At 54.0% G+C, this 25380-nt stretch overlaps 1 protein-coding gene and 2 long non-coding RNA genes across 3 annotated transcripts; 1 reads left to right on the forward strand and 2 right to left on the reverse strand.

Moving 5' to 3' along the window:
- The first annotated feature begins 482 nt into the window (after positions 1 to 482).
- Positions 483 to 883, forward strand: LOC136303610 (uncharacterized). Its single transcript, XR_010724264.1, has 3 exons — positions 483 to 522; positions 554 to 747; positions 779 to 883. It is a non-coding gene; the product is annotated as an uncharacterized lncRNA (long non-coding RNA).
- A 4603-nt stretch (positions 884 to 5486) lies between these two features.
- On the reverse strand, positions 5487 to 8645 carry LOC136303074 (claudin-8-like). Its single transcript, XM_066206690.1, has 3 exons — positions 8561 to 8645; positions 7740 to 8333; positions 5487 to 7665 (listed from the first exon to the last, which is right to left on the reverse strand). The coding sequence occupies exon 3, from the start codon at positions 6123 to 6125 to the stop codon at positions 5487 to 5489; it is 639 nt and encodes a 212-aa protein (XP_066062787.1). The 5' UTR covers positions 6126 to 7665; positions 7740 to 8333; positions 8561 to 8645.
- A 68-nt stretch (positions 8646 to 8713) lies between these two features.
- On the reverse strand, positions 8714 to 20729 carry LOC136303619 (uncharacterized). Its single transcript, XR_010724269.1, has 12 exons — positions 20629 to 20729; positions 20044 to 20163; positions 18113 to 18253; positions 17788 to 17850; positions 16782 to 17590; positions 16431 to 16551; positions 15982 to 16102; positions 14860 to 15065; positions 12067 to 12243; positions 10734 to 10902; positions 9428 to 10432; positions 8714 to 8935 (listed from the first exon to the last, which is right to left on the reverse strand). It is a non-coding gene; the product is annotated as an uncharacterized lncRNA (long non-coding RNA).
- Positions 20730 to 25380: the final 4651 nt, after the last annotated feature.

A 25380-nucleotide genomic window follows, 5' to 3' on the forward strand; every position in this document is an offset into this window, starting at 1 on the left:
GAATGGGAATTTGCTGTGGAACATCTCAACAAGGGCAAAGTGCTGCTGCTGCTTTTTTTTTTTTTTTTTTCTTTTTTTTTTTTTTTCATAATTGAAATAAAATAAAAACCTAAATCAGACTTATCTCAGCTTGTGTCTGTGGGAATCACAGGAGCTGATTTGGGAACCCAGGCTGCTCTGACAGACATTAAGGAGCATTTGTACAGGGTGCTCCAGGTCATTTGAGAGCTTCATCAGGGTAACTTGAAGTCACAGGGGTCACTGGAGGTCAGATCCAGGTCATTTCGGGGTCATTCGGGTCATTCAAGGTCATTTTGGGGTCACCGGGGTCAGTTGAAGGTCATTTCTAGGTCATTGGGGTCATTTCTAGGTCATTCGGGTCATTTCTAGGTCATTGGGTCATTCGAGAATTTTTCGATTTTCCAGGGGTTACTTTAGGTCATTTCAAACCTCGAAATTAGGTCACCAGAGGTCAGTTCAAGGTCGTTCAGGGTCATTTCTAGGTCATTCGGGTCATTCAAGGTCATTTTCGGGTCACCGGGGTCAGTTGAAGGTCATTTTCGGGTCACCGGGGTCAGTTGAAGGTCATTTCTAGGTCATTGGGGTCATTTCTAGGTCATTGGGTCATTCGAGAATTTTTCGATTTTCCAGGGGTTACTTTAGGTCATTTCAAACCTCGAAATTAGGTCACCAGAGGTCAGTTCAAGGTCGTTCAGGGTCATTTCTAGGTCATTCGGGTCATTCAAGGTCATTTTCGGGTCACCGGGGTCAGTTGAAGGTCATTTTCGGGTCACCGGGGTCAGTTGAAGGTCATTTCTAGGTCATTGGGGTCATTTCTAGGTCATTGGGTCATTCGAGAATTTTTCGATTTTCCAGGGGTTACTTTAGGTCATTTCAAACCTCGAAATTAGGTCACCAGAGGTCAGTTCAAGGTCGTTCAGGGTCATTTCTAGGTCATTCGGGTCATTCAAGGTCATTTTGGGGTCACCGGGGTCAGTTGAAGGTCATTTCTAGGTCATTGGGGTCATTTCTAGGTCATTGGGGTCATTTCTAGGTCATTGGGTCATTCGAGAATTTTTCGATTTTCCAGGGGTTACTTTAGGTCATTTCAAACCTCGAAATTAGGTCACCAGAGGTCAGTTCAAGGTCGTTCAGGGTCATTTCTAGGTCATTCGGGTCATTCAAGGTCATTTTCGGGTCACCGGGGTCAGTTGAAGGTCATTTTCGGGTCACCGGGGTCAGTTGAAGGTCATTTCTAGGTCATTGGGGTCATTTCTAGGTCATTGGGTCATTCGAGAATTTTTCGATTTTCCAGGGGTTACTTTAGGTCGTTTCAAACCTCGAAATTAGGTCACCGGAGGTCAGTTCAAGGTCGTTCAGGGTCATTTCTAGGTCATTCGGGTCATTCAAGGTCATTTTCGGGTCACCGGGGTCAGTTGAAGGTCATTTCTAGGTCATTGGGGTCATTTCTAGGTCATTGGGGTCATTTCTAGGTCATTGGGTCATTTGAGAATTTTTCGATTTTCCAGGGGTTACTTTAGGTCGTTTCAAACCTCGAAATTAGGTCACCGGAGGTCAGTTCAAGGTCGTTCAGGGTCATTTCTAGGTCATTCGGGTCATTCAGGGTCACTTTGGGGTCATTTCTGGGTCATTGGGGTCATTTCTAGGTCGTGACTGAGTTTACTTGAGGTAATTTAAATCGACCTGGGAGTGCTTGAGTTCATTTGGGATTACTGGAATAGGAAGCCCAGGCAGCAGGGATGTGGCCTTTGGTGTCCAGAAGGTGCAGGCAGGAGCGCAGGACCTGCAGCCAGGACAGCTGGACACGGGGGGACCCGGGGGGGACACTCACACTCGAGCCAAGGTCTCTGAAGCCCCGCAGGTTTGGATCTCCCAGCTGGAAGAGAAGGCCGGCAGACCCGGGCCCTCCTCAGCCGTGGGCGAGGCCCTGCAGCGATTCCCGGCTAATAGGAACCGCCGGCCCCTGCTCTGTCCTCTGGATTGATCGGCCGCTCCGAGAGGCTGCGAGGGGCTGCTCCCACGCTCCGGCTCTGCAAAGACAAACTGAGAGGAAAGGTGTGCGCCGGTGTCCTTACAAACCGCGTGACGGGTGAAGCTGTGGGTGTGAAATGGTCCCCGATGTCCCCGCTGACTCCGGGCGGCTCGGCTCCTGAGATCCTCAGGGAGACTTCTGGCACCTGTCGGGACACAAATCTCCGGCACCTGTTGTGTTTTCCCGAGCCCGTGCGTTCATTTCAAACTCGGGCAGACCCCGGCCAGACACGTTTGTCCCCAGGCACTCCGCCCTGCAGCCGCCGGGCGCTGAAGCGCACGGAACACCAGGCTGTCACAGCGGAGGGCTCACCGCGGCGTGTGAGCGGCTCTTCCCGGGCAGCCCGGGGAGGCTGCGGGCTCTGCGGGGGCTGCGAGCGCACAGAACCCGAGCCACGCCCGGGCTGAGGCAGCCCCGGCCCGCCACGGCCAAGCGCAGCCGCAGCCAAAGCGAAGAGCCGTCGGGAGTGACCGCCCGCACCTGCCTGCTCCACCACGGGGACACGCTTCTGTTTCCGGGGGCTCCTTCCCCAAAAGTCTCGGCTGCTCTACTGACCGTGAGCGCCCTCTCCTCACCTGGCTCCTGGAAGGACGGTCCAGCCGCCCCAGCAAGCTCCGGGAATCCCCTTGGACACTCGGGGTGCCGGACACGGGCTCTGCCCGGATACAGCCCAGCAGGAGCCAGAGGTTTTCCGGAGCGAGGGCAGCCTTGGGCGTGGGGATGTGTCCCAGCCCCTCCCTCAGTCCCCCCAAGCCAAACTCCTCCCGTTCCCCATCAACAGCAGCACTTCAGTCTCAAACTTCAACCGCTGGGCTCTTCCCGCTGCCTTTTCCTGCTCCTGCCCCCAGGCTGCAGCCCCCGAGCCAGTTCAGACACCTGAACGGGAAAGGAAAACCCCCGTGTCCCTCGGCAGGCACAAAGGCGCCCGCGCAGTGCCAAACGCCTTCCCAGCACCCAGAGAGAAACACCGACCGACCCGCGAAGCGCTTTTCTTCCCGGCACAATCCGCAGTGTGGGGATTGGAGACAACCCACCCTTACCTCTCCCGCAGATTAGCTCCACCTGACACAGCTGCTCCTGCTCCGAACCCAGAAACGCTCATGGCGCGGGCTCCCAAACCTCCTCCCGCCCGCCCGCAGGGCTCCAGCCCGTCCGCAGGAATTGCCGTCGGCGCCGCCCGCGGCCGGGACGCGCCACCGGCAGCCCGGGCTGGCCCCACCCCTGGCAGCAGGGCCGCCTTCCAAACCCACCGCCAGCCCCGCCTCGGGCTCTGTCGGAGCTCCGCTTGCCATCCGCTGCGAAAAGAGAGCGATGGGGCGATGAGCGGTCGCCAGGTGCTGATGCCAGCCGTGAAAAGCTCAGGCTTTCTTTGAAATCGATCTTAAATGCTCGAATAAAACAGCTTTACCTTTCTACTCTTTCAAAACAAAGTTGCCGCTGCGAATGGCGCACCCAGCCCCAATTTGATTCCTGGATGAGGCCACCGATGGTGGAAGCATTCAGGATCCTCTAATTACTGTCAGAGAAAACCGTATTTAATTACTTCTTAAGCTCTTACATCTGCATAAAGTTGCATTACGCCGAACACATCATCATTTAAATCCCTCACCTACACATAAATATGTGCCAGACTTGCATTGCAAATGTCTTCGTCCTCTGCTTTGTTAATCACAAATATCACACCTAAATGACTCCAAAATGCGCGCATCTGGCTTCCTCACCCAATATTGCCCTACGGAACAAGATACGCGTGCTAGGACAAGATTACAATAAAATAGGAGGTGCCGTTCCTCGGCGTGGTGGAAATCAGTACCAAAGTCACCGGGATGGCTCCGCTGAAAGCGGCTGTCAGTGACAGCTGCCGTGACAGACTCCATGAGACAACAGGAGAAAGCACTACATGGTTTGGTGCTAGAAAACCCGTTTACCGCTGTTTGCTTCAATTTCCGTCTAGAATTAGCAAGTGCTGATTTGCCTGCTCAAGTGATGAGCTGGAGACATTAAACCTGTTGTGTGGCGCCTCGGAAATCCCCACCGCAGGATCCGAGCCGGTTGCCTTCCATGCAAATGCTCCGGAGTTAATGCGTGTAAGGAATGTCTGTCTCCTCTAAGTTCAGCTGAAGCCGCGTTAATAAAAGGTTTCTTTAATTCAACGCAGCTTTCCGAGTTCTCTTTCCAGCCGAGCAGTCAAATGAACACACAGAGACATCGCCCTCCCCGGCCCAAGCGGTCACGACAGCCTTGTCTCAGCCCCGGCCACGGGCACAGGAAAGGCTCGGGCTGAGCCCCGTGCCATGAAATTACCCTGGAATGTGCATCCACCACTGCAGGGGGAAGAACCAGAAACTGCACCGCCTTCGGGCACCCGTCCATGACGTGGGCACACTCCAAGGGGTTCAGCTGGGAATGACAAAACGCCCAGCTGCACACGCCGCTGGATCCTGCCGGACGGGCAGCCAGGGTCGGGCTGCATCCCCAGATCAGCCTGGCAAGCGCGAACCAGCCGGAGCCGGGCCAGGGCTCGGCTTTTGGGGTGCGCTGGGGGCCGGGGCCAGGAGCTCTCCCTGCCTGAGGGGCCGGCGGGCATCGCCTGCGCGCTCCCTGGCGCGGTTAATCACCCTGGAAATTAGCGCAGGCTGCCCGGCACGGAGGCGGACGGGCTGTCCCGGCTGTCCCAGGGCAGCGGGAGACGCAGGGGAGGAGGGCTGGCAAAGAGCGGGGCAGCCAGCGCTCCCACGGCAGGCTGCGGGGAAGAGATCAAAAATGGGCCCCACGAGCCACGTTCCGCGCCCTGCAGAGGAGATGAGGAGGATACAGCAGCTCCACAAGCGTCAGGGAAACCCATGGACAATCCCAGAGGCCTCTGCTGGGGCAGCGCAAACACCTCCGTGCCGGCCCTGGAAACTTCTCTGTCCGCTGGGCTGCACACGGCTGCCAGAGCACTCCTCACGGAGTCTCTCCGCTCCAGAGGGAAATGCCCTGCTCCCCCTGCGGCTCAGGCTCCGGGGGCAGCAGCTCCTTCCCTGCAGCCCGGCACAGGCTGCTCATCTTCCCGAGAGCCTCGTGCCTGCTGCTGTCCCCGTGCCGCTCCTCATCCCCGGAGAAACGGGGACTGTGCTCTGGCCAAAGACCTGAGTCAGGGCGGCTCCTGCCAGGCTGCTAGAGAGCAGATATCCACGTCGACAGGGAGCGGCAAAGCACCGAAGTCACTCCTCCGTTACGCACCCAGAGGTGAACTCAGAAGTCGATCAGCACGCGTCCGGCAGGAAGATCGCAGGATGCCCCTGGCAGCGTCCAAAGCCGGGCGGGACGGGGCGCGGAGCTCCCTGGGATGGTGGAAGGCGTCCCTGCCGTCGTGGCCGGGGCGGGCGAGGTGGTCCCTGAGGCCCTGTGCGGCCCGGAGCAGCCCCGGCTCCGTGCCCGGGGGCAGCCCCTACACGTAGGCACGGACCCGCGGGGCCGGGCCCCCCGCCCGGGCCGGCCCGGGGCAGCTGGGGCCGGGGGCAGCCCCGCAGCGGCGGCGGCAGAAGGCGGCTCCTGCGGCCAGCAGCAGGGCCCCGCTGCCCCAGCCCACGTACAGGGCGGCCCCCAGCTCCCGCTTCAGCGGCGCCGGCACCGCGGGGTCGTAGAAGTCCCGGACCACGGCGGCGCCGGTCCAGGACACCGGGATCAGCAGCAGGGCGCCCGCGAGCAGGAAGGCCACCCCGGCCGCCAGGATGAGGATGCTGACGGCCCGCGGCTCCTGCTTGCCGCGCCGGCTGTACTTGACCCCCGCGATGGCCGCCAGGAAGGAGAGGACGGACAGGAGCACGGCCACGCACGCGAGCGCCCGGCAGGCCTCGAGCGGCGGCGGCAGCGCCAGCGCCGAGTCGTGGAACTTGCACTGCAGCCTGATGCCCAGCTGGCTGATGCAGTCCATCCACAGCCCCTCCCAGATGGTCTCGAACACCACGATGTTGCCGTCCACGTAGGCGGACACCCTCCACTGGGGCATGGCCGCGGCCGCCAGGGCGCCCGCCATGCCCACGCCGCCCAGGATCAGCCCCGTGGGCTGGAGGGCACAGCAGGCCATGCTGCTCCCGGGGCTGCTCCCAAAGCCGGGCCCAAAACTGCTCCCAAGGCCGCTCCCAGAGCTGCTCCGGCCGCTGCCCAGGGCTCCCAGGGTCGCCTACTCACACAGCAGGAGAGGGAACTCTTGTCCAGCGGTCTCCTCCAGCGGCAGGTCGGGTTTTTGTCTGGAGTCCAAACGGGTGGAAATCCATTGCTGGCTGCTCCAAGGCGCTGCTGTTTTCTTTTCTTTGGCTTTGAAATCCCCTCTGAGCGTAGCCCGTCGAGCCCGGCAGGTTTGCAGCCAATGGCAGCCCGGGGAGAGGTGTGGCAGGGCTGGTCCCACCGCTGCTCACAGCCTGGATGAAGGGCTGCTTAATTAAGCAAGTGGCAGGGATGCAATTAAAGGTGCCTGGTTGCAGGGCTAACAATTCCTTAACTGCAAGACTGCAGCCCTGGTGAAATCCAGAAAGGCTGAACTTCCTTCTGCCTGAATACTGCGTCAAATGGATCGTTACAGTTGTTCCTACAACAAAAGCTAAACTCGAGGCTCGAGTGGGGCTCATTTTCTGACTGCTGCAGCCCCGGGAAAACATCGGATTGTTATTTTCCTTTAAACCAATCCAACAGGCACTTGGTGTAGCCCTTTAATGTACATTTCTCATTTTGATCAAGTACAAAAGCCTGTTCATGATATTAGACAGGTACAGGAAAGTCAAGCGTTCCAGCCAACATCAAAGCTTCGCTCTCATCAAACCAGCTCCAGAATTCGCAAGGGCAGCGAAGCCAAGAAGTGGCTGAGCCTCACACTCCTGCTTTGGAATCCAGGAGCAAAGGCACAGCGAGGAGGTGATCCTCCAGGAGAAGGAGAAGGGAAGCGTTGTCATCGTGTGCGTCCCACTCCAACAAATGACCTCAGCCAGGTGGCCCTGGGGGCAGCGCTGGGATGTGGGAAGGATGCGCAGGGTGTGCAGCACACCGCTCCGGAGCCCCTCCCGCGGAGCTGCAGCCCGGCCCGCACGGATCCCTGCAAGCCTGGGCAGACGCACGTTCCAGAGGCTGATGCGCCTCGGGCAGCCCGGGGATTGCTGCTGCTGCGCCTTTGGCTGCTTCCTCCTCCTCCCCGGTGCTGGGTGATGACGGCTCCCAGCTGGCGGTGAAGGGCATGTGCTGCGGCTGCTCACTCCAGCTCGTTGAACCGGCCGATTAAAAATAAAGGTTTAAAAAATCGGCCCACCAAAGACAGTAAAGGCACCTGGAAGTGCCGTTGAAGACAGACACATTCTGGTTTTCTTGCTTGTGGACTCTGTGTGTTTGGAAATACCAGACCTTGCCTTTGACGGTATTAATTTAATTACAGCTTTAGGTGCCCACACAACACGATCAAAGCCAAAGCTGAACGCAGGGAAAGGGAATTGTCCACCCAACCCACCCACAGCCCAGTTACTCCGTGGAAGGAAGGAAGTGCCAGATAATGCAATTTATTCCCTAGAATGTTACGTTTCCATGTGGAGAGCGCTCCCAATAAATCTGGGCAATTCAGCTTCGAGTCTGCAACCAGGAATCTGGAAAGGAAAGAAAACGTCTTCAGCTGAGGTGTGAAACACAGAAATAAACCCATCATCAGGTCTGTGCTTACAGGGAGAGGAGTGTTCCGCCACTCTCCCACAGAGAGCAAAGAAGAATCCTGCCGCGCAGAAATTCGCCCCGTGCCCCGGAGCAGGAGATGAGGTCAGGAGTCCGAGCTGGTCCAAAAGAAGCTCCCTGCTCTGGCAGGACACGGCTCCCTGGGAGGAGCCCTGCACACCAGAGCTGTGCCACGGCACTGAGCACAGGCTCCATCCGTCCTGCTGCACCTCCTCTACCTCCAATTCCCCAGACTGTGGGTCTGGGTCTCTTATTTTAACTCCACACCCAGAAATCTATTTGTGATGGAAAATCCCTCTCAAAACCAGCATTTGTTGGTGTTGTTTTTTTATTTTATTTTATTTTATTTTATTTTATTTTATTTTATTTTATTTTATTTTATTTTATTTTATTTTATTTCAAACAGAAAACTCCTTTGTGCAGCATTTTCAGGCAGGCAGCTCCTGAAGGTGAGCACAGACCATGCCTGGTGCCCTGAGTCCATTCTCCTGCTGCCTCATCCATCAGGGCTGCTGGAAATATTTCTCCCTTGGATGCTCCAGGAGGGTCAGCAGGTGAGGCCATGCGGGAAATCACCAGGGCATGGCTGCAGAGATGAAAACTGCTCAGTAAAACGGGATTAAAATGCAGCAATTCAGCCAGGGAGGGCCAAATGGCCCAGTGGGGTTCGCTGTTAGTGGGAATTTGGGGGGGCAGATCCTGGGCAGGTGCCAGCAGGAGAGGGGGACACCCAGGGGACACTGCCCAGGTCCAGTGGCAGGATGGTTCCTTTGGTCAGAACCGGAGGGGAAGGAGGCAGCAGGGGGAAATCACCAAATGGAAGCCGAAGGCAAATTTCAGAAGCTAAAAGCAGCTTTACAGGAGACAGGCTGGGATAAAACCCCAAAACACCGTGAATATCTTGGACCTGGAAAACCTCCTGAACCTCCCAGATGCCAGTGAGTCCCTGACTTTGCTGACCTGTGGGAAAAAGAACATCTTTTGCAGGTAAACCCCGTGTTTGGCTCAGCCTGGAGGGAGCTCTCCCAGCCCCGTGCCCCCCAGAGCACCGCGGCTCCAGTTAAAGGTGCTCAGAAAGAGAGGCTTGGCTGGCTGGGGCATTCCCAAAGCTCCTTTCCCAAAGCTCCCTCTCAGAGCAGGCGGCACGCACAGGCTCCCAGGGTGGGCACGGCCCGGATTTAGGCTCAGCTGGGAGGAAACAAAAGGAATTCCCTGCTGACACCTGGCCAGACTTTGTGCACTCCTCGCCGTGCATCATCATCCCCCGGCCGTGCTCTCTGAACGCTCCGCAGCCTCGGGAGGACGGGACCAGTTCTCCTGCAGACACGTCCGCCCCGACATTTGCCTTCCCAGAGGGAGCACGGAGCCTGCACACCTCGTCCCTGCCGGGATCCCCGCACATTTCCATTGGCTCTTCCCTCCCAGTCGGGATGTCCATTTGGATCTCTCCCTGGGCCACCACCTTCTGCTCCCTCTCTGCCTCTCAAAGTGCTGCTGCCCCTTGGAAAGGGAGAAGTGGAGCATCCCCAGGCCGCGGGATTAACAGACCCTGTCACTGAGCCTCGGTGTTTGATTAGTTGGAGACATCAATAACATAAACACCGGATTGCCTCCCCTAACGCAGGATTAACTCCCCTTTGAACAACCTCTCGTACCTGTCATTTCACAGTGCTAACACACCTAGAGAGAGAGCAGGAGTCTCTGATCCTGTACAAACGTGCAGCCACGATGGCCAGAGCTCGTGGTGGGCTCCCAGCAGCAGCAGGGAGGTGGCCGTGCTGCAGCCTAATGAGCCGGGCTGGAGGCTCCGGAACGCTCCTGAGCAGGCAGAGATGAGATTTATCAAAGGCACACCTCAGCTCAGGGCCTGCTGGAGTCCCAGTGATCTGCGGCTCCCGGCAGGCTGGGGCTCCCTGCATCATCCCTGCATCCTCCCTGCATCATCCCTGCATCCTCCCTGCATCATCCCTGCATCCTCCCTGCATCATCCCTGCATCATCCCTGCATCATCCCTGCATCCCTCCGTGGGCAGGGGGCTGCGGCCGCCCCCTGCTCTGCCAGGAAACCTGCTGGGTTTTGTGAGAGCGGGCTCAGGGCGGGCTGGGATCGTTCGTTTTGAAAGCAGGAGGGAGTGACCAGCTCCTTGCTGCTGGTGCCTTGCCCTCCCCAGTCCTTTCCCGCCGGGTTACCCTCTCTGTTTTCAGCTCCTCGAAGGGCTGCTCAGTGAGAGCTCACTCTGCTCCGCTGCTCCCGTGCCTTCCTGTGGTGTTTCGGTTGACTGCTGCCTCTGGAGCCTGCTGCTGAGGCACAAGGCGATCTCGGGTCTGGTTTTAGCTCGGGAGAAAATGGCCCGAAGCCAACAGAGATTTTTTTATTTGTGCTACCTTTCATATTGCTGCCCACGCCCCTGTCATGTTTTTAATGGTACAAGATGAAAGGTGATGAAAGGTCACCTTCTGGGGTGAGAGGAACTCCTGCTCTGCTCAGGATGGGGTGTCCCCTGGTCACCTGGGGCACTGACCTCCAGCTCCAGCTTTGAGGCGGCCCCTGACTGACGCTGGAATCGTAAAGAACTCACATTTCCTTTCTGTCACCTCCTGCAGCACACCCCAAATGCCCGGGCTGACAGAGCTGCCAGGCTCCCCGTGTGCGACGGAGCCTGGCTCCTGGACACTGAGGAACCTGCTTGCAGAGGAACAAAACCCTCCGGTAATCAAATATTAAACACTCCTGCGAGGATTCAATCCACTAAAGCGCTCCAGGCTTTTGCAAGGAATCTGTCACCTCCCAGCCTGCACACAGGGAGCGGGACAAGCTGCCAGAAAACTGCTGCCATGCTCTGCTGCTTCCAGGCAGCACCTGCAAGGGCGTTTGGGGGCTCCTGGTGGCCCCCAGCTCCTGGAAACGCAGCAGATTCCCAGGGCATGAAGAAACCATGAAGAAAAGGGGGTTTTGCAGCTTTCCTGGTCGTGATTTGGACACTTACCTGCCCAGTCAGGTCCCCCTCGTGTTTTGGCTGCCAGGGCACAGACCAGTGGCACCCCACTCCTGAGGGCACAGGGCTCCTCCTCAGGGACAAGGCAGAGCTGTTCCTGGCCAGGCAAAACGGGAATTCCTCTGCCCACGGTCCAGCAGCAGCTGCTTCCCTTCCAGCTCTGAAATGCACAGAGGACAGCTCGTCAGGAGAAGGAGGGATGTCTAATAAATATTGATCCCAACCATGTGCTGGGAGTTGGGGAAGGAAAAAGGACGGGAAGCAGTCTGATGTGTGCAGACTGACTGCAAACCAAGGGTTAAAGGGAAAAGAAGGAGGAGGTCTCAGGAAACCTGTTATGCTGGAGAAGCAGAAGATGGAATTGAAGGATCTTTAGGATGAGGGGAGCTGCATCTCTGCACAAGGCCATTGCCAAGGAGGGGAGAGTGCCTGGAGCAGCCAGGGAGAGCAGCTCCTCTGATCCTGAGCACTTCTTCTTCCTTAATTACACCGGACACCTCAGGGATGCATGAGGCTTAACAATTCCTCAGGAAGCAAATGGAGAGTAAAATAAAATGCAGCGTGGATGGAGAGAAAAAAAAAAAAAGTTCAGGTTTTGTTTGGTGGCATTTTCTACTTGATAAAATCGAATCCATTTGGACCTCATTAAAGCATCTGGGCCAGCAGTGGGGAAGTCCCAGAGACACTGGAGGGATGGCAAAGAGTAACAGGAACGTAAAGTGGAGGCAGTGAAACAACACAAGGTGTGCTGGGAGGAGAACTCTCCCGTTCCCATCTCCAGACACTGATTCCTGCTGCTGCTGCTGGAGCCAAGGACTTCTCTGGGGTCTCCTCTTACTCCCCCCAGGACTCCAATTCTCTGTGCAGCTCCCCTGGGATGCTCTCCTTGGGTTTGGGGCAACAGACCCGAAAGGGAGAGGAGAAGCAGCCCGAAACCACCTGATGGGGTGAAGGAGTGTGGGCTGAGTGTGAGGAGAGGGCCAGAGAGGAAAGGCCTGGGGGTGATGAAGCTGAGCTCAGAGAGGCTCGGGAAGTCAGCTGGGAGCAGGGAAAGCTTTCTGATCTAAAGGAAAGCTGCAGACTGCGGGAAGGGAATCTCGGAGCAGCCTCAGCCTGCAGTGAGGACATGGAGTTCAGGCCTCCTGGAAACCCTTTCCGGGGAAAATGATCGTTGAGGGCTGGGCCAGATTTCTAAGGACACCACAGCACAGCCAGCTCTGCAGGTTTCAGAGCAGGAACAACTCTCGGGAGCAATTGTGGTGGGTTTATCACAGAGAGGAGCAAGGGAGCAGCTCAGAGCTTTTCCCGAGGGAGCTTCACCCACCTGAGCCAGAGCAGATTTCCCTCCTCTGCCCTGCAGGGTGTGCATCCATTTCCAGAGGGCACCTGGAAAGGCTCCACTCCCATGGAATGTGCCCAAAGCTCGGGGGGACAGGGCAGGGCCCCTTGGTTTCCTCCCTGGAGGCAATTCTGCTTATGCCCCAAAGAATTCCTCTTGTCCCTGAGCGGGGAAAAAAAAGGGGTTTCACATCATAAACTTCCAATGAGATATTAAAAGAGTCAGTCAAACTCCAGAACGAGAACGTTGTTCTCCATTAAACACCACAAATTGAATGATGTCCCCAGTTCAGTCAAAGGCACAATTCCATTGATTTCCGTGGGTGTGGAGTTACACTTCATTAATTGGTCGCAAAATTCTATTAAAATATTGCTGCTATTGATTGCTTTGGGTCATTCATTGAATCAATTTGTCTGGAATTGCTTCTTTTTTTTTTTTTACTGGGCTTTGTTTCTTTACATTGCTGCTCATCCTGGCGACACGACCTTAACGGGAACAGTAAAATTCAGCCCGTTCTCGTGGGAACTGTGAGCACACCCTGTGCTTGGTTCTGTCCCTTCTGCCTATAAACTGTGCTGCTGTGAGTGGGTCTCGGCAGAAACTCTTGCCCGGACTGCACTAAAGACCCCTGTCTAAAAAACACGTATTAGTATTTATATTTAGGTTTATATTTAGGTCTATACTTAGGTTTATATTTAGGTTTGTAGTGTTTACATTTACAATGTTTATATTTATAATTATATTTATGTTGTGATTACATTCACATTTATGTTTCTATTTCTACTTATATTGATACTTATTTTTACACCGCAGAGCCCTGTGGCAGCAACCAGCAGAGCGTCTGTGCTCTGTGCAATGCTGGAACAGGAATGCTGCAAGCCACGGGCTTGCTGCCTCTAAAAGCAGGTTGTGAATGAGTGTGACCGAAATGGGCTACAAAGGAAATATTACCTTTCCCTGGAAGGAGGGTAATTAGGATGTGCACAGAGAGCTGTGTTTATTCTCTGAGAGAAGGGAAACTTTTCCGTGTATTTCAGCTCACCTTCCTCTGCTGGGCAAACTCTCCATGCAACCCTCCATTAAGCCTGCAGTAAATCAATCCCTCAGTGAATGCTTTTCTTTTAAACCATTATTATCTTGTCTTTATTCACTGTCATCCCTCCTCTCCCAGGCAGAAAAAAAAAAGAACCCCTCAGCCGCTCAGCTCTGCTCTTCATTGCAACAGGGCAGAGTTTGACACCGTGCTGTAATGTTCAGCCCTTGGTTACTGCTTGTCCTACAAAATGCACCCCGAGGCAAAAGCAGAGACACGCAGCCCAAAAACTGTTCCAAAACACTGCTAAAATAACCCCAGGTACTACTAAAACAACCCAAGGGATATCAAAACAACCTCAAGTACTATCATAATAATCCAAGGAGTATCAAAATAAGCCAAGGAATATCTAAATAAGCCAAGGAATACCAAAATCAGCCAAGGAATATCAAAATAATCCAAGGAATATCAAAATCAGCCAAGGAGTATCAAAATAAGCCAAGGAATACCAAAATCAGCCAAGGCACTGCCACAGTGACGCTGCCCAGAGGCCACTGGGGTGGCTGAGCCCGCAGCCACAGCAGAGAGCAGCAAGAGGCCAGGGCAGGTTCTCATCCCCCTACTGTGCCCACCCCTGAATCCCTCTGGAAGAGCTGGGAGCAGCCAGAGCCCCCTGGGATAAATGTGCCTTCCGAGGCAATGCTCTGCCCTGGAGTAATTCTTTTTAAAAGACAATAATAAACCCCCCAAGCGCTGCCCTTTGCTGTGCTCATGCTGAGGGGTGGATCAGCCCCCCCAGGAAAACCCTGCTGCGGTCCCTGGGTTGTTCTGAAATCAGGAACGTTCCACCTCAGCTCAGTGCCAAAGCTGCAGGGGGAAGCAGAGGCAGGGAACAGGCAGGATCCCCGAGATGTCCATGTGCTCCAAGGGCTGCACACTCAGCTCCTCGGGATGGGATGGGATGGGAGCCCTGTAACAAATGGTTTTCCCCTGCAGGAGTCAGCAATTTGCCTGTGATGGAAGAGCAATGGGAAGCACCTGTGCCCCAGGACCTGTGAGAGCTGTAGCTGCACAAATACTTCACAAAAACACCCCTGCTATTCAAAAACCAAACCAAAAACCCTTTAGGATCCACGGCAAGAAGGGGAACTGCTCATTAAAGAGTTCTGGTGTGATGTGACCTTCCTTTCCTTCCTTCCTGGAAAACGCCAGGTGATATTTTCACAAGATATTTGTGGAAAGCAGAACAACAGGAACCGTAGGTAAAAATCTAAGAAAAAAAAAACCCCAGACAGACAGGGAGCAGCAGATCCTTTTACAAATTCCTACGGCTATGAATGTGTGCATGAAATGTGCAGCCCAATCTCTGAATGTGCCCTAGCATGGGAAATAAAAACCCAGGCAGAAAGCAGCATTCCTCTGTGGCAAAACCGAACTCCACATTAGGAGAAAACCTAATTTGTTACACGGGGAAAGAACAATTGAGGCTATCACTACCCAGATATTGAAATACAAGCCTGCTGCAATCCACCTGAACTTTCCTGCCTCTAGTTCTGCTCCTGCCACTTACATCTCTTCAAGAGCAGAAGCAAAGGCAGAAGTGCTGAAGGTGGCACACCAGAGGCGTTGACTGGGAATGTTTTGTGCTCCCCCAGCGTGGAAAGCCGTGGTCAGGAGGGGAGGCAAGGCAAGAGGCATTCTGCAAATCCCCACATCCAGCTTGTCTTTCATAGCCACTGACTTACCCAACCTCTGCAGCTGCTGCTGCTGCCCGGGGAAACGTGGGGAAACGGGAAGGCAGGGGAACCTCTCCTCCTCCTGCTTCTGGCCCTCTGAGCCCCGGGTTGTCCTCCTGGTTTTGTTTGCTGCTTTGCTTCGCCTGCTGCAATCACTGGTGGGTACAGGACTGCAGGAAAACCGGGTGGGGGCAATTCCTTGGAGAACCGGGTTCCTGCAACCACAGGGTAACTCGAGTCAGAAGGAGCCCCTGGACAGCGTCTCATGCTTGAAGCTGTGCCCTTCAAAATCCCGAGGCTGAGAACCCGGTCAAGGAGCATTTCCACCACCAAAAATCCCCCCAGGTTTTCCTTAGGGGGGTTAAATCCTGCTCCCCCAAGGAGGGCTTTGAGGAGAGCCCAGAAATGCACAGCATTTCCCTGCTGGGATGGATTTGACGAGAGTCCACACAGAAGAGCTGGAATTGTCACTGCAGGGCTCTGCAGCCCCGTGGTTGCCACTCGAAGGGCAAAGGGAAAGCAGAACAAATAAACAAGCCCTTCAATAATGCATCAGGAGGGAAACACAGAGGGGGGACAGGCAGCGGGGCTGATTTCTCTCAGAGGCTGCTGGAGTTCTCACTTACAGGACTTGGGAAATAATTAGCTGAGCAAATATAATTTCAGCACGTTATTGATTAATTTACGGAACCATTCAGCTTTTGTGCAAACTCGTGGTACGATTGTGTCTGCAACGAGGATTCGGTGTTTGTGCATTCTTGGAGGGATTAAATTTAAGTGCCTTATCTTGCTCAAAACCATTTTTGGAAGGAAGTGTGGGGAAATCTTATTTCATGTAACGAATTGCATCTGCTCGTTTATAATTAAAAGGCAGGGAAGGGGCAAGTCAGGAATCTCATTTTTTGTTCTTCTCTATTCAAACATGTCATTTCATCGTGGGGAAATATCAGAAATGCCTGTGAGTGGCCTAATCAGAGCTCCCTGTCAGCCACAGGATCCTATTAGCGTGTTAGAAAACAAAGACGTGCAGGCAGATTTTGACTTTTCCTTTCCTCCTTGCTTTTTTTTTTTTCCTTCCCCTTTCCCACCACGTTAAGGCATTAATACCCCCGAAGTCAGTTTCCAACTTGCCTGTACAACCTGCGTGTTTTCCTCCTTGCTTGTCCCAGCTCTGCCCTCCTCCTCTTGCTCCTCTCCAGAGCAGGTGAGAGCTGCAGGCACTTTCCTTCTGTGTATTTGCACCTAAAACGTCCTAAAAACAGACGGGTACAAATATTGCCCAAGCCGACGTGGTGAAAAGTTTCACATCTCCGGACAAAACCCGTCATTCTGGCCCTTCTGCTGCAGGTCACACCACCACATTACATTTCATTTCCTTTTCTAACAGGTCCCCGGGCTTTTGTATTCAGCATTCCTGACATTCCTGCTGTGAAGGGCTGGCTCCCAGCACTCCCACAAGTGTGCCAGGACACTTCATTAGAGATAAAAACCACTGGGCAAGGCTTCTGTTCCAGCCCGGGTTCCTCAATGACTGCGGCAAGATTTCACAGGTGGGAATTAGAGCAGAACTTCAGATTTACCTGCTTGCCCAGGCCCTGCACTGAGAGCTCAGCAGGGAAAATCCAGGCAGGAAAATCCAGGCAGGGCAGAGAATGGATGGAGGTGCTCAGGTGAGAAGCTGCTACCCCTAAAATCAGTTTCCTCGGCAGATAAAAAAAAAAAAAGAAAAAAATTCCCTTTTGGTCAAATGCCTCAGGCTAAATCCATAGTGTTGGCTTCTATCATGAAATTAAAGATCAAACGGTAATGGCTGGGAAACCTGTCCACACCCGTGGCTGCTCTCATCCGTCCTGGTTTTCCATCCCTACACCTATTTAATAAAATGATTTCTATATTTATATTTCCTATAAAACATGCCTGTAAATAAATACCTTTGTGAGCCTGGCGTGGTTAACCCACGACTCACCCTCTGCAGGGAAGCAGGGGCAGGGAATTGTTCCTGTGGAAAAGCAGCCAGAGCAGGGGCAGGGAATGGTTCCTCTGGAAAATCAGCCAGGCCAGGTTCCTTCCCATGGTGGCTCCCGCAGATTTTTGTGCAGCTGCAAGGACAACAAACAAAGGGATGTGCTGGAGACGGGCATGAGGAACACGGCGAGGAAAAGCCCAGCCCTTCACTTCCAACCCCTTCTCTTCCCTCCCCTGCAGTGCCCCAAATAATCCTTATCTAAATATTTTCTTCTGAGGCTGCCGTTGCCTCTTATCTTGTATTTGATCTTAATCTTCCTCTGTTTAGCTCGCACCAGCCTCTGGCCTCCTCACACTGAAGGATTTTCTGTCTGCAGAAATTTCCCATTAGGAGTAAGGGGGGAAAAAACCGTGTTTCTGTGGATAAATTATCACACAGGATCCAACGTTATATGTGGGGGGGGGGGAATGAAAGAGAAGGCCATTTTAGCATGAATTCATTTTCCTAAAGCTGGAAGAAGAACGACATCATTCCTTTTTCGCTCGGTGCTGTTTTCCATGGGATGCAGGCAGGATGGAGGCAGTGCAGTGGAGTGGCACCAATTTACAGCCCCGCAGCTCGGCAGGCTCCAGACTCTCTCCAGAGTGTGCCTCCAGCTCCCGTCAGCAGCTCTGGGCTCCTCGGGAGGGAACATTCGCTTCATCATTCCACCACGAACTGGAGAGTCAACAGCAGCTCTAGTGCTGCCAAACTGTCCCCCCCTCACAAAAGCAGCTGTGAAAGAACATTATCGTTACAGATCTCAAACAGGCTGCCTTTTTTTTTTTTTTCCTTCGGTTGTTGTTACAAATTCCCATCTGAGGCTGTTGATGAATATTAATTCTCATTATCCCAAAACACCGCCAGAACGTGCAGTCAGTCATGAATTCCTCATAATCAGGACTTCATGTCTGCAGCCTGCCAGGACCTACCTGCAAGAAAAATGGAGAGAGGCTGTTCACAAGGGGCTTGGAGGAGCAGCATGCGGGGAATGGCTGCAAAAGGAAAGAGAAAAGGTTTTGATGGGATATTGGGAAGGAATTCCTCCCTGGGAGGGTGCTGAGGCCCTGGCACAGGGTGCCCAGAGAAGCTGTGGCTGCCCCTGGATCCCTGTCCAAGGCCAGGTTGGAGCAGCCCGGGACAGTGGAAGTTGTCCCTGCCCATGGCAGGGGCTGGAACGGGATGAGCTCCAGAGTCCCTTCCAGCCCAAACCACGTTTCTGTTGGAGCCAAGGCAGCAATTACTGCCCTGAAATACCTGCAAAAGCTGTGCTAAATATTCCCCGCAAACGATGAGTCCTCGGGCTTTGATTTCCAGGAATCTGGCCTCGAAGTCCCGGCTTCTTCACTCCAGGCTGCCTCAGCCCTTCCCAGATGAGGGCACCGTGGTCAGGCACAGCTGGGGGAGAGAGACAAAACCCGCTCTGATGAATCCTGCCCCCTCATTCCCTGCGGCACAGCACCCAGACAAAGGCGCTCAGGGTGTTCCAGGCTGCTCAGGGGTTTGATCAGCCCAGAGCTCCCCGGGCTGAGCAGGGCTGCAGGCAGAGCCGGGCTGGGAATCCGGCAGGAATGACCCTCGGGTATCTCAGCGTGTCCCGCATCAGAGAGAGATGCTGAACACCTGAGCTCGGGTGATAACGGGGAAATTCCTTTTGGAGTGTGATGAAACCTGTCCCTGCTCCCTCTGGCGCCACCCCCTAGAGGCTGCTCCTTGGGAATTCTCTCTAGAATTCATCCTTTAGGGGCTGCTCTTTGGGAATTCCCTCTGGAAGCCATCCAGCAGCAGCCCTGGACAGCAGCACTCTCTCCCTGCTCCGTTTGGCACAGAGCTCCAGCGCATGGGAAAAGGAATTCCCACCTAGGCCATCAAAGAGCTGCGCTGGGAGCTCCTGTCCCCGGCACCCAAATTGTCACCTCTCACACCTCCCACTGTCCCAGGCTGCTCCAAGCCCCAGTGTCCAGCCTGTCCTTGGACACTTCCCGGGATCCAGGGGCAGCCACAGCTGCTCTGGGAATCTGTGCCAGGGTTTCACCACCCTCCCAGGGAGGAATTCCATCCCAACATCCCACCTAACCCCGCTCCCTTGCACTTTGCAGCCCTGCTGCAGTGCTGGCAGGGAACTCTGCAAACCCTTCCCTGCCTGTTCCCGACACCCCAGGCCGAGCTCACCCAGCCCCGGGGACAGGGGACAGGCAGGACAGGCCCTTCTCCAGCCTCGTCCTTCCCACACCAGCGGGACCAGGGACACCGGGCACAGCTGGGGCTCCCTCCCTGTTCTCCTGGACAGCTGAAGCCAGGAAAATTCCTCCCTCTGCAGCCCCAGGGGCCGAGGAGCATCCGTGTGCCAACCCTGCCCACCAAATCCCAGGAGAGAGAGAATATGGGCTGGGGGTGTTCTCTGGGATCTCAGGGGATGTTCTCTGGGATCTCAGGGGATGTTCTCTGGGATCTCCGAGCAGCTCCCGGCCCAAGGACTGTGCTCCCGGTGCTCTGAGCCCCCAGGGAAGCAGCCCAGCCCAGCAAATGGCTCCGGGGCTTGTTGTGACCACGTCCCAGGGATGGGGAACAAATGGAACACAAGGCACGAGGCTTTTGCCGCTCTCCCCTCTTGCACCAAAAGCAGTTCCCAGAGCTGCTCCTCACCACAAATCCGTTACAACCAAGAGGCAAAGCCAAGCGAAAGCCCCACGTCTCCCCGGGGAAGCACAATCCCTTTCCAGCCCCATTTTTTATCCCAAATTTTGCTTTTCTGTGGCCAGCCAGCCTAGGGGTGGGGCAGACAAAGCAGAACCACGGCCTGTTCCCCAGTTCCCTGCGCAGAGAGAGGGAAAGAGGGGCAGCAGGGGTGGGAGGAATCACCACTGCTCCCACAGAAGATGGACAAGCTGGTTCCCCGGAGCATGGAGAGCTCCAGCTCCAACAGAACCATCAGCAGAGGATGGAAACGGAGCCTCTTTCAGCGCAAGGAGGGATTTCCAGGGAGGAAATCCCTGGAAAGGGGTTCATGGGGGTCTGGGAGCAGAGAGGATGCCCAGGGAGCCATTGGATCAGCGCCGGGGCGCAGGGGCAGCCCCAGGCAGGGCAGCGGAAGATACAACAGGCATTAAAATTCCAGCCAGGAGCCAAAGCACAGCTGGGGAGTCAGTGCCGGGTGCCACCAGCGCAGAGCTGGGCGCTGCACTCACCTGGGCAGGGCGGCCAAACACAAACAGCCGCACACAGCGAGGCCTCAGCTCCTGCAGGAGGGGGACAGCGCTTCCCCCAGATTCCCACTCCTGCTGCGTGCAGCCTCTGCGCCTGCAACGCTAAAAACAAACCAACCGACCCTAAAAACCCCGGCAAGAACAAACCAAACCCAAACGAAACGAGCAAAACAAAACAAACAGAACCCCCCAAACAAACCAAGAAAAAAGGAAATATTTACCGCTGGAGAAAACCCAGAAAGGCAGGAATTTCCAAGGCGAGCAGAGGAAAAGCGGCAGTGAAGGGGGCAGGCCAGGATATGGGCAAGAATGGCACACAGGGGATGATGGCACTCAGGGAATGTCACACCAGGGTGGGGGACACGGGGCTATTCCAGGCTGGCAGAGGGCAATGAGGAGCCATCCCTCAGCTGCACAGGGACACCACTGCCATCCCCTTTCCCTGGGAGCCGCTGCTGCTGAGGCAGAGGCAGCTCCCTGCCGCCAGCCGAGCTGTGGGCACCAGCAGAGCTCTCATTTCCATCCAAATATTCCCCTGGAGTTCCTCTAATACCCCGTGGCTCTCACTGGGAGCTGAGTTGGTTTCCACCAGCTGCTTCCCACACAGGAACAGTGGGCTGGGAACTTCAGCGCTGAGCTCTGAATTCCACTGCAGCTCCATGCCAGGGTTCCTGCGGGAAAAGGTGGAGAAGGAGCTGGGGAGTTTTGGCCCCAGGATTTTGAGAGTTTGAAACCCCAGGGCTCACAAATGCCGGGGCCCAGCTTTTACCCGTTGCCTCCTTTGGATGCCCTCCAACAGCTCCTGTAATTCTTCTTACACCCAGTTTCTGCAGCGGGGAACTGCAGACAAGTGAATAAACCCGACAGAAAACACGGGGAGGGGGGGGGGAAATGATTTCAGTGCTTATCTCGGGCCAGAGAACACTTAAAAACTGCTGTGGCTTGAACCAAGTGCTGGGCAGGAGCAGCAGAGGTGCCACGGAGCCCTGTCAGAGCAGCTCAACAACGCCCCGTCCCTCCCAGCCCTGCACACTATTTCAATATTTCATCTCCTTCCTGCACTCAGGATTATGTATTAGGAGAAGGAAGGATCTGGAAGATTGTTTTCCTGTGCCCTTGTAAAGCTTCTCTCTCCCTCCCCAGCCTGATGCCCATATGGCCTGTTAATAATGCAGCACCATAATTTAACGGGGTTTGCCTTCGGATAAATCCCAAAGTAAGCATGGGCCGGGATAATGCTGCCTTAACAGGACGGGCCTGGCCCAGAGGGAACCAACCAGCAAATCAAACCAGAAACGTGGAAAGGGGGGAGAAAAATACACACTCTCTCAAGCACATCAATAATAATAATAATAACAACAATATTAATAGTATTTTTAAAAATTATTCTCTTGAGCTCACATCCCATCAGCTTGAATGAAAAAAGGATTAGGTCTTATTATACTCCAGCAGTTCCAGCAAGGTGCAAAGTTTTGATTGGATTGACAAAGGGATTTTTGTTTTTTTTTTTAAATCTTTTAGAAGGAAGTTTGTGGTTTTGTCCTAATGGATTCTGGGAAGGGGTTGTGTTTTTTAAAAAAAAGAGATCTGCTGATTATATTGGTTCAAATTGACATTTCTATCCACCCCACGTGTCTGTTTGCTCAGAACACACCTGCACCTACACAGGTGAGTGGCAGCAGCCCCACAGCCCAAGCCTGGGCCCTGAGGAATCCCAGGAACAGCCCAGCCCTGCCCTGCTGCACCATGTGCTGTATTGATTGCATGGCATCCCATGGCAAACCCACGTTAGCCAGCCCCAGAGAGGCTCAGGTTTTGGCTAAGGATTAATTTCAGAGTTTTTATGCGACGCAGGCAAATCTACTTTGGCTTTGCAAAACGTTCCCAGGTCTGAGGGAATTTACCGCGCCAAAATCCGCTTTCCCCCCACGCTTAGAGGGGGGACAAGAACATTATAAAGCATAATTCTACATGATCTACTCAACGCTGGCGTGCCCCAGTTCCACCAGATCCCGGAGATTTGAACCTCACAGTTCTACCTCTGCCAGTGGTTACATTTCTTGCTGTTTCCAACCTCCCTGAAAAGGATTCTCCACTTCTTTGTGTTTGTTGTTCTTTCAAAGAGTTTCTTCTAAAAGAAGAAGTAGCCACACTGATGACCAGAGAAGGATGCTGCCTGTGGGCTCCCACAAAGGATTTTCACCCCTGCTGACTCTTCAGGTCTTACTTTTTCTGGGATACTTCGACCTGCTGGACCAGAAGGACTTTGGGAATGTCTTTGCTGCAGACACTGACGTTTTTGGCAAAGAACAGCAATGGGGTATTTTAAAAGCACCCACAAACCCCAGAGCGGTTCTCCCGTGGGACTGCACCCCAGGGAGATTCCCGCTGCTCCTCCCAAAGGCAGAACCATCCTGTCTGGGCAGTCCTCCCCCAGGCTGAGCCCAAACCCCAGGGCAGGGGACGAACAGGCTGCTCTGCTCCTTCCTGCTCCTCCAGTGCTCAGAGGCCAGCCAGGAGATCTCCCTCCCTCCCTGCCTCCTTCCCGTCTGCATCACGCTGCTCCCAGCATTTCTTTAGGAAGGGTGTCTGGGAGATGCTTCGTCAGCCGCCTTTCCTTTCCTAAGCCAGGTCCCAGAGTTCGGCCCCGCGTCCAAAACCTCCTCTCAAAGCGCGGATGCCGCGCGAGCTCAGCTTGCGGCAAAGCAGAGCATCATGTGCTCACAAGAAACAGAATTCGTGCTTTTGCTGGGTCGCAGGGAGCTGCTGGGGTTTGTTTTGCTTGCTAGGAAGCAAATCGAATAGAGCTGCTCATTAAAGGCATGGAGGCAGGGCGGGTTGGGGCTGGTGCCAGCCCTGTGCTGCAGGTTAGGATCAGGCAAAGGACGCAGCAAAAATACAGGATCAGATGTAACCACAGTTCCTCCGTGGCTCAGAACCCTCTCTGCCCATAAGTTACACAAACTTACCTAATCGCTCAAAATCTATTCATAAAAACATGCAGCTGTGAGGTTCCTTAACCCCACATAAACACCTCAAAAAATTAGAAACCTTTAGCTCAGTGAAAATAGATTTGTTTACATGTTATTTGATTTTCCTAAGTCAAAACAAAGCAAAGACAAAATCACAAGTGTCACTCCAACAGGGAAGGTAAGTGTCGGGTTCTGGGACCCGCCACACTCTCCCCAAAAGGCAAGAGCATTCTCCTCACAGTAAATGGTGTTCCCAGAGGAAAACTGTCCCAAAAACTGGGACTGAAGAGGGCTGAAGTGGGCCCAGCGAGCTGTATTGTGCTCTTTCTGAGCAGGACTTGGCCTCTAAGTGGGTAAAAGACCATGCTGGAAATTAATTTCAGTCCATACATTCACTGGCAGTAAGAGCCAGGAGAGTCGGGCTTTGGAAATCGTGAGGACCTCCATCAAATCATTTATTCCTGCCAAATGCACGGAGCAGCTTCATTAAGGTTAAAAAAAGAGGCCATCATCTGCAATCAGGATGCCATTATTAGGAGAGAAACCAATTATTCCAGCGACCCTACACCTTTCAGAAGGCACAACATTGTTCCTGCAGACAGATGGGAAAAGAGCCTTTAGTGAGTCACCTCTTGGCAGCAAAGAGTGAAACCTATCTGGGTATCAAGAGCTCTGAAAGGTTTTTAAAAAATGTTTAAGTTCAGGAGAGTTTCAGGCACAGCCACGTCACCCACACTTGCTTTTAGAGCAGCAGGAAAGGAAAGAGAACCTCCTTGTTTAGGGGAGGGCTATTTCTGGCCGCAGTAAATGAAAACAAATCTGTCCTGTCACCTCGGCAGACATGATTTCCCCCCTCCTCTCCCAGGGGCACTAAGAGCTCTTGACAAGAGAAGCGCGTTTTGTTTGAAAGCAGGCCGAATGCAGCGCCTCAGGAGCTCAGCCAAGCGCAGGAGGCTGAACGAAGCAGCGAGCAGCAGAGCCCGTCCTCCCTGGGCAGCCCAAAACAAACCCCCCTGGCTGCAGGAGGCCTGGCAGGGCTCGGGGTGGGGAATTCTCACCTTGGCAAGCAGGAATCTGGGAGCACACAGCCCCACCCCAAAGTCCACGTGTTTGCGCGTCGCTCCCGAGCCGCCGCGTTTTCCCTTTCCACCGGCGGCGTTTGGTCAGGCTGATAATTCAGCCTGATGAGGATCCCCTGGCAGCAGCATTAGTTCTGTCAAGCCCCTTATCCACGGCGTGAGAACAGACGGGCGTTTTGCGGGGACGGTAAATCCATTGTGTCAACACAATTAGCGCTGTTCACCGGCGACAACGTTCTGTCGAGGACCAAAAGGCGCTCGCTTAATATCTTTATCTAATTGGCAAAAAGCAAATTAGTTCGGAGCCTTAGAGAGGCCTGTGAAGCGCAGGAACCCGGTGGCAGAACTAAGAGGTTCGTTTCAAAACGAAAAACAAACAAACAAACAAACAAAAAAGGAATTTAAAAGGTGCTTACAGTAAACACCCAAGGAAAAATGTCAAATTCTACCTGGTCCTGTCCCCTGCTGGCTTCTTCCCAGCCTCCCAGCAGCCAGGTTTTCCCCAGCAGTGCAGCTCCAGGCGATGCAGATGGAATGATTGGGAATTGTGTGGCCATCAATAGACTCCTGATTAGCAATTTTTCCTCCATTTGTGCCTGCAGCGATTAAGAAACATCCAGCTGTTTCTTTCATTTTTTTTTTTTACAAAACCTTCCCTCGTCTTCTGGGGAACGAGGAGCCTGCGCTGTGCTGTGGCCACACAAGGAGCAGAGGGGCTGTGAGCACAGCTGGGGGCTGAGTGTCTCCCGCGCTTCCCCCGGCCATCCTGCAGGATCAGTCCCTGTGGTTTTGAACTCCCTGCTGCTCAGCATCTCCAAAGCCCGGCTCCCCGTGGGTGGGTCCTGCCCTCCTCTGGACTGGGGACAGCTTTAACTCCACAGCCAAGGCTCCCTCATTCCTCGGGAGCTGCTGGCCCCATAAATTTGGTATGACAGATATTTGCTGTGTACTTGCTGTGACAGCTTTTGAGTGGTTGTCTCAACACTCCCCTGGTACCAAATCCTCCTCTCGGCAAGTCAGGCACGGCTCTATTCCTGACAAAATCCTTTCCCACTTATTTATACGTCCTTAGCAAAAAAAAGAAGAAATTCTTGTTCATTGGTTCTAAATGACATCATTCTCTTTCATTAATTAGCGTTCTATCCTCTATTGGCTGTTATTTCTCACTTCCCATGCTAATTAATCCATGTTTTTAGTACATTTCCCCTCCAATTTCCAAGACATTTTTTAGGCTCTTCTTTACCTTCTGCCTTCTGCAAACTGTCCTT

The sequence above is a fragment of the Chamaea fasciata genome, unplaced genomic scaffold (assembly GCF_029207755.1).
Source record: "Chamaea fasciata isolate MVZ Bird 193981 ecotype frontalis unplaced genomic scaffold, bChaFas1.0.hap1 SCAF_2, whole genome shotgun sequence".
Classification (NCBI taxonomy): domain Eukaryota; kingdom Metazoa; phylum Chordata; class Aves; order Passeriformes; family Sylviidae; genus Chamaea; species Chamaea fasciata.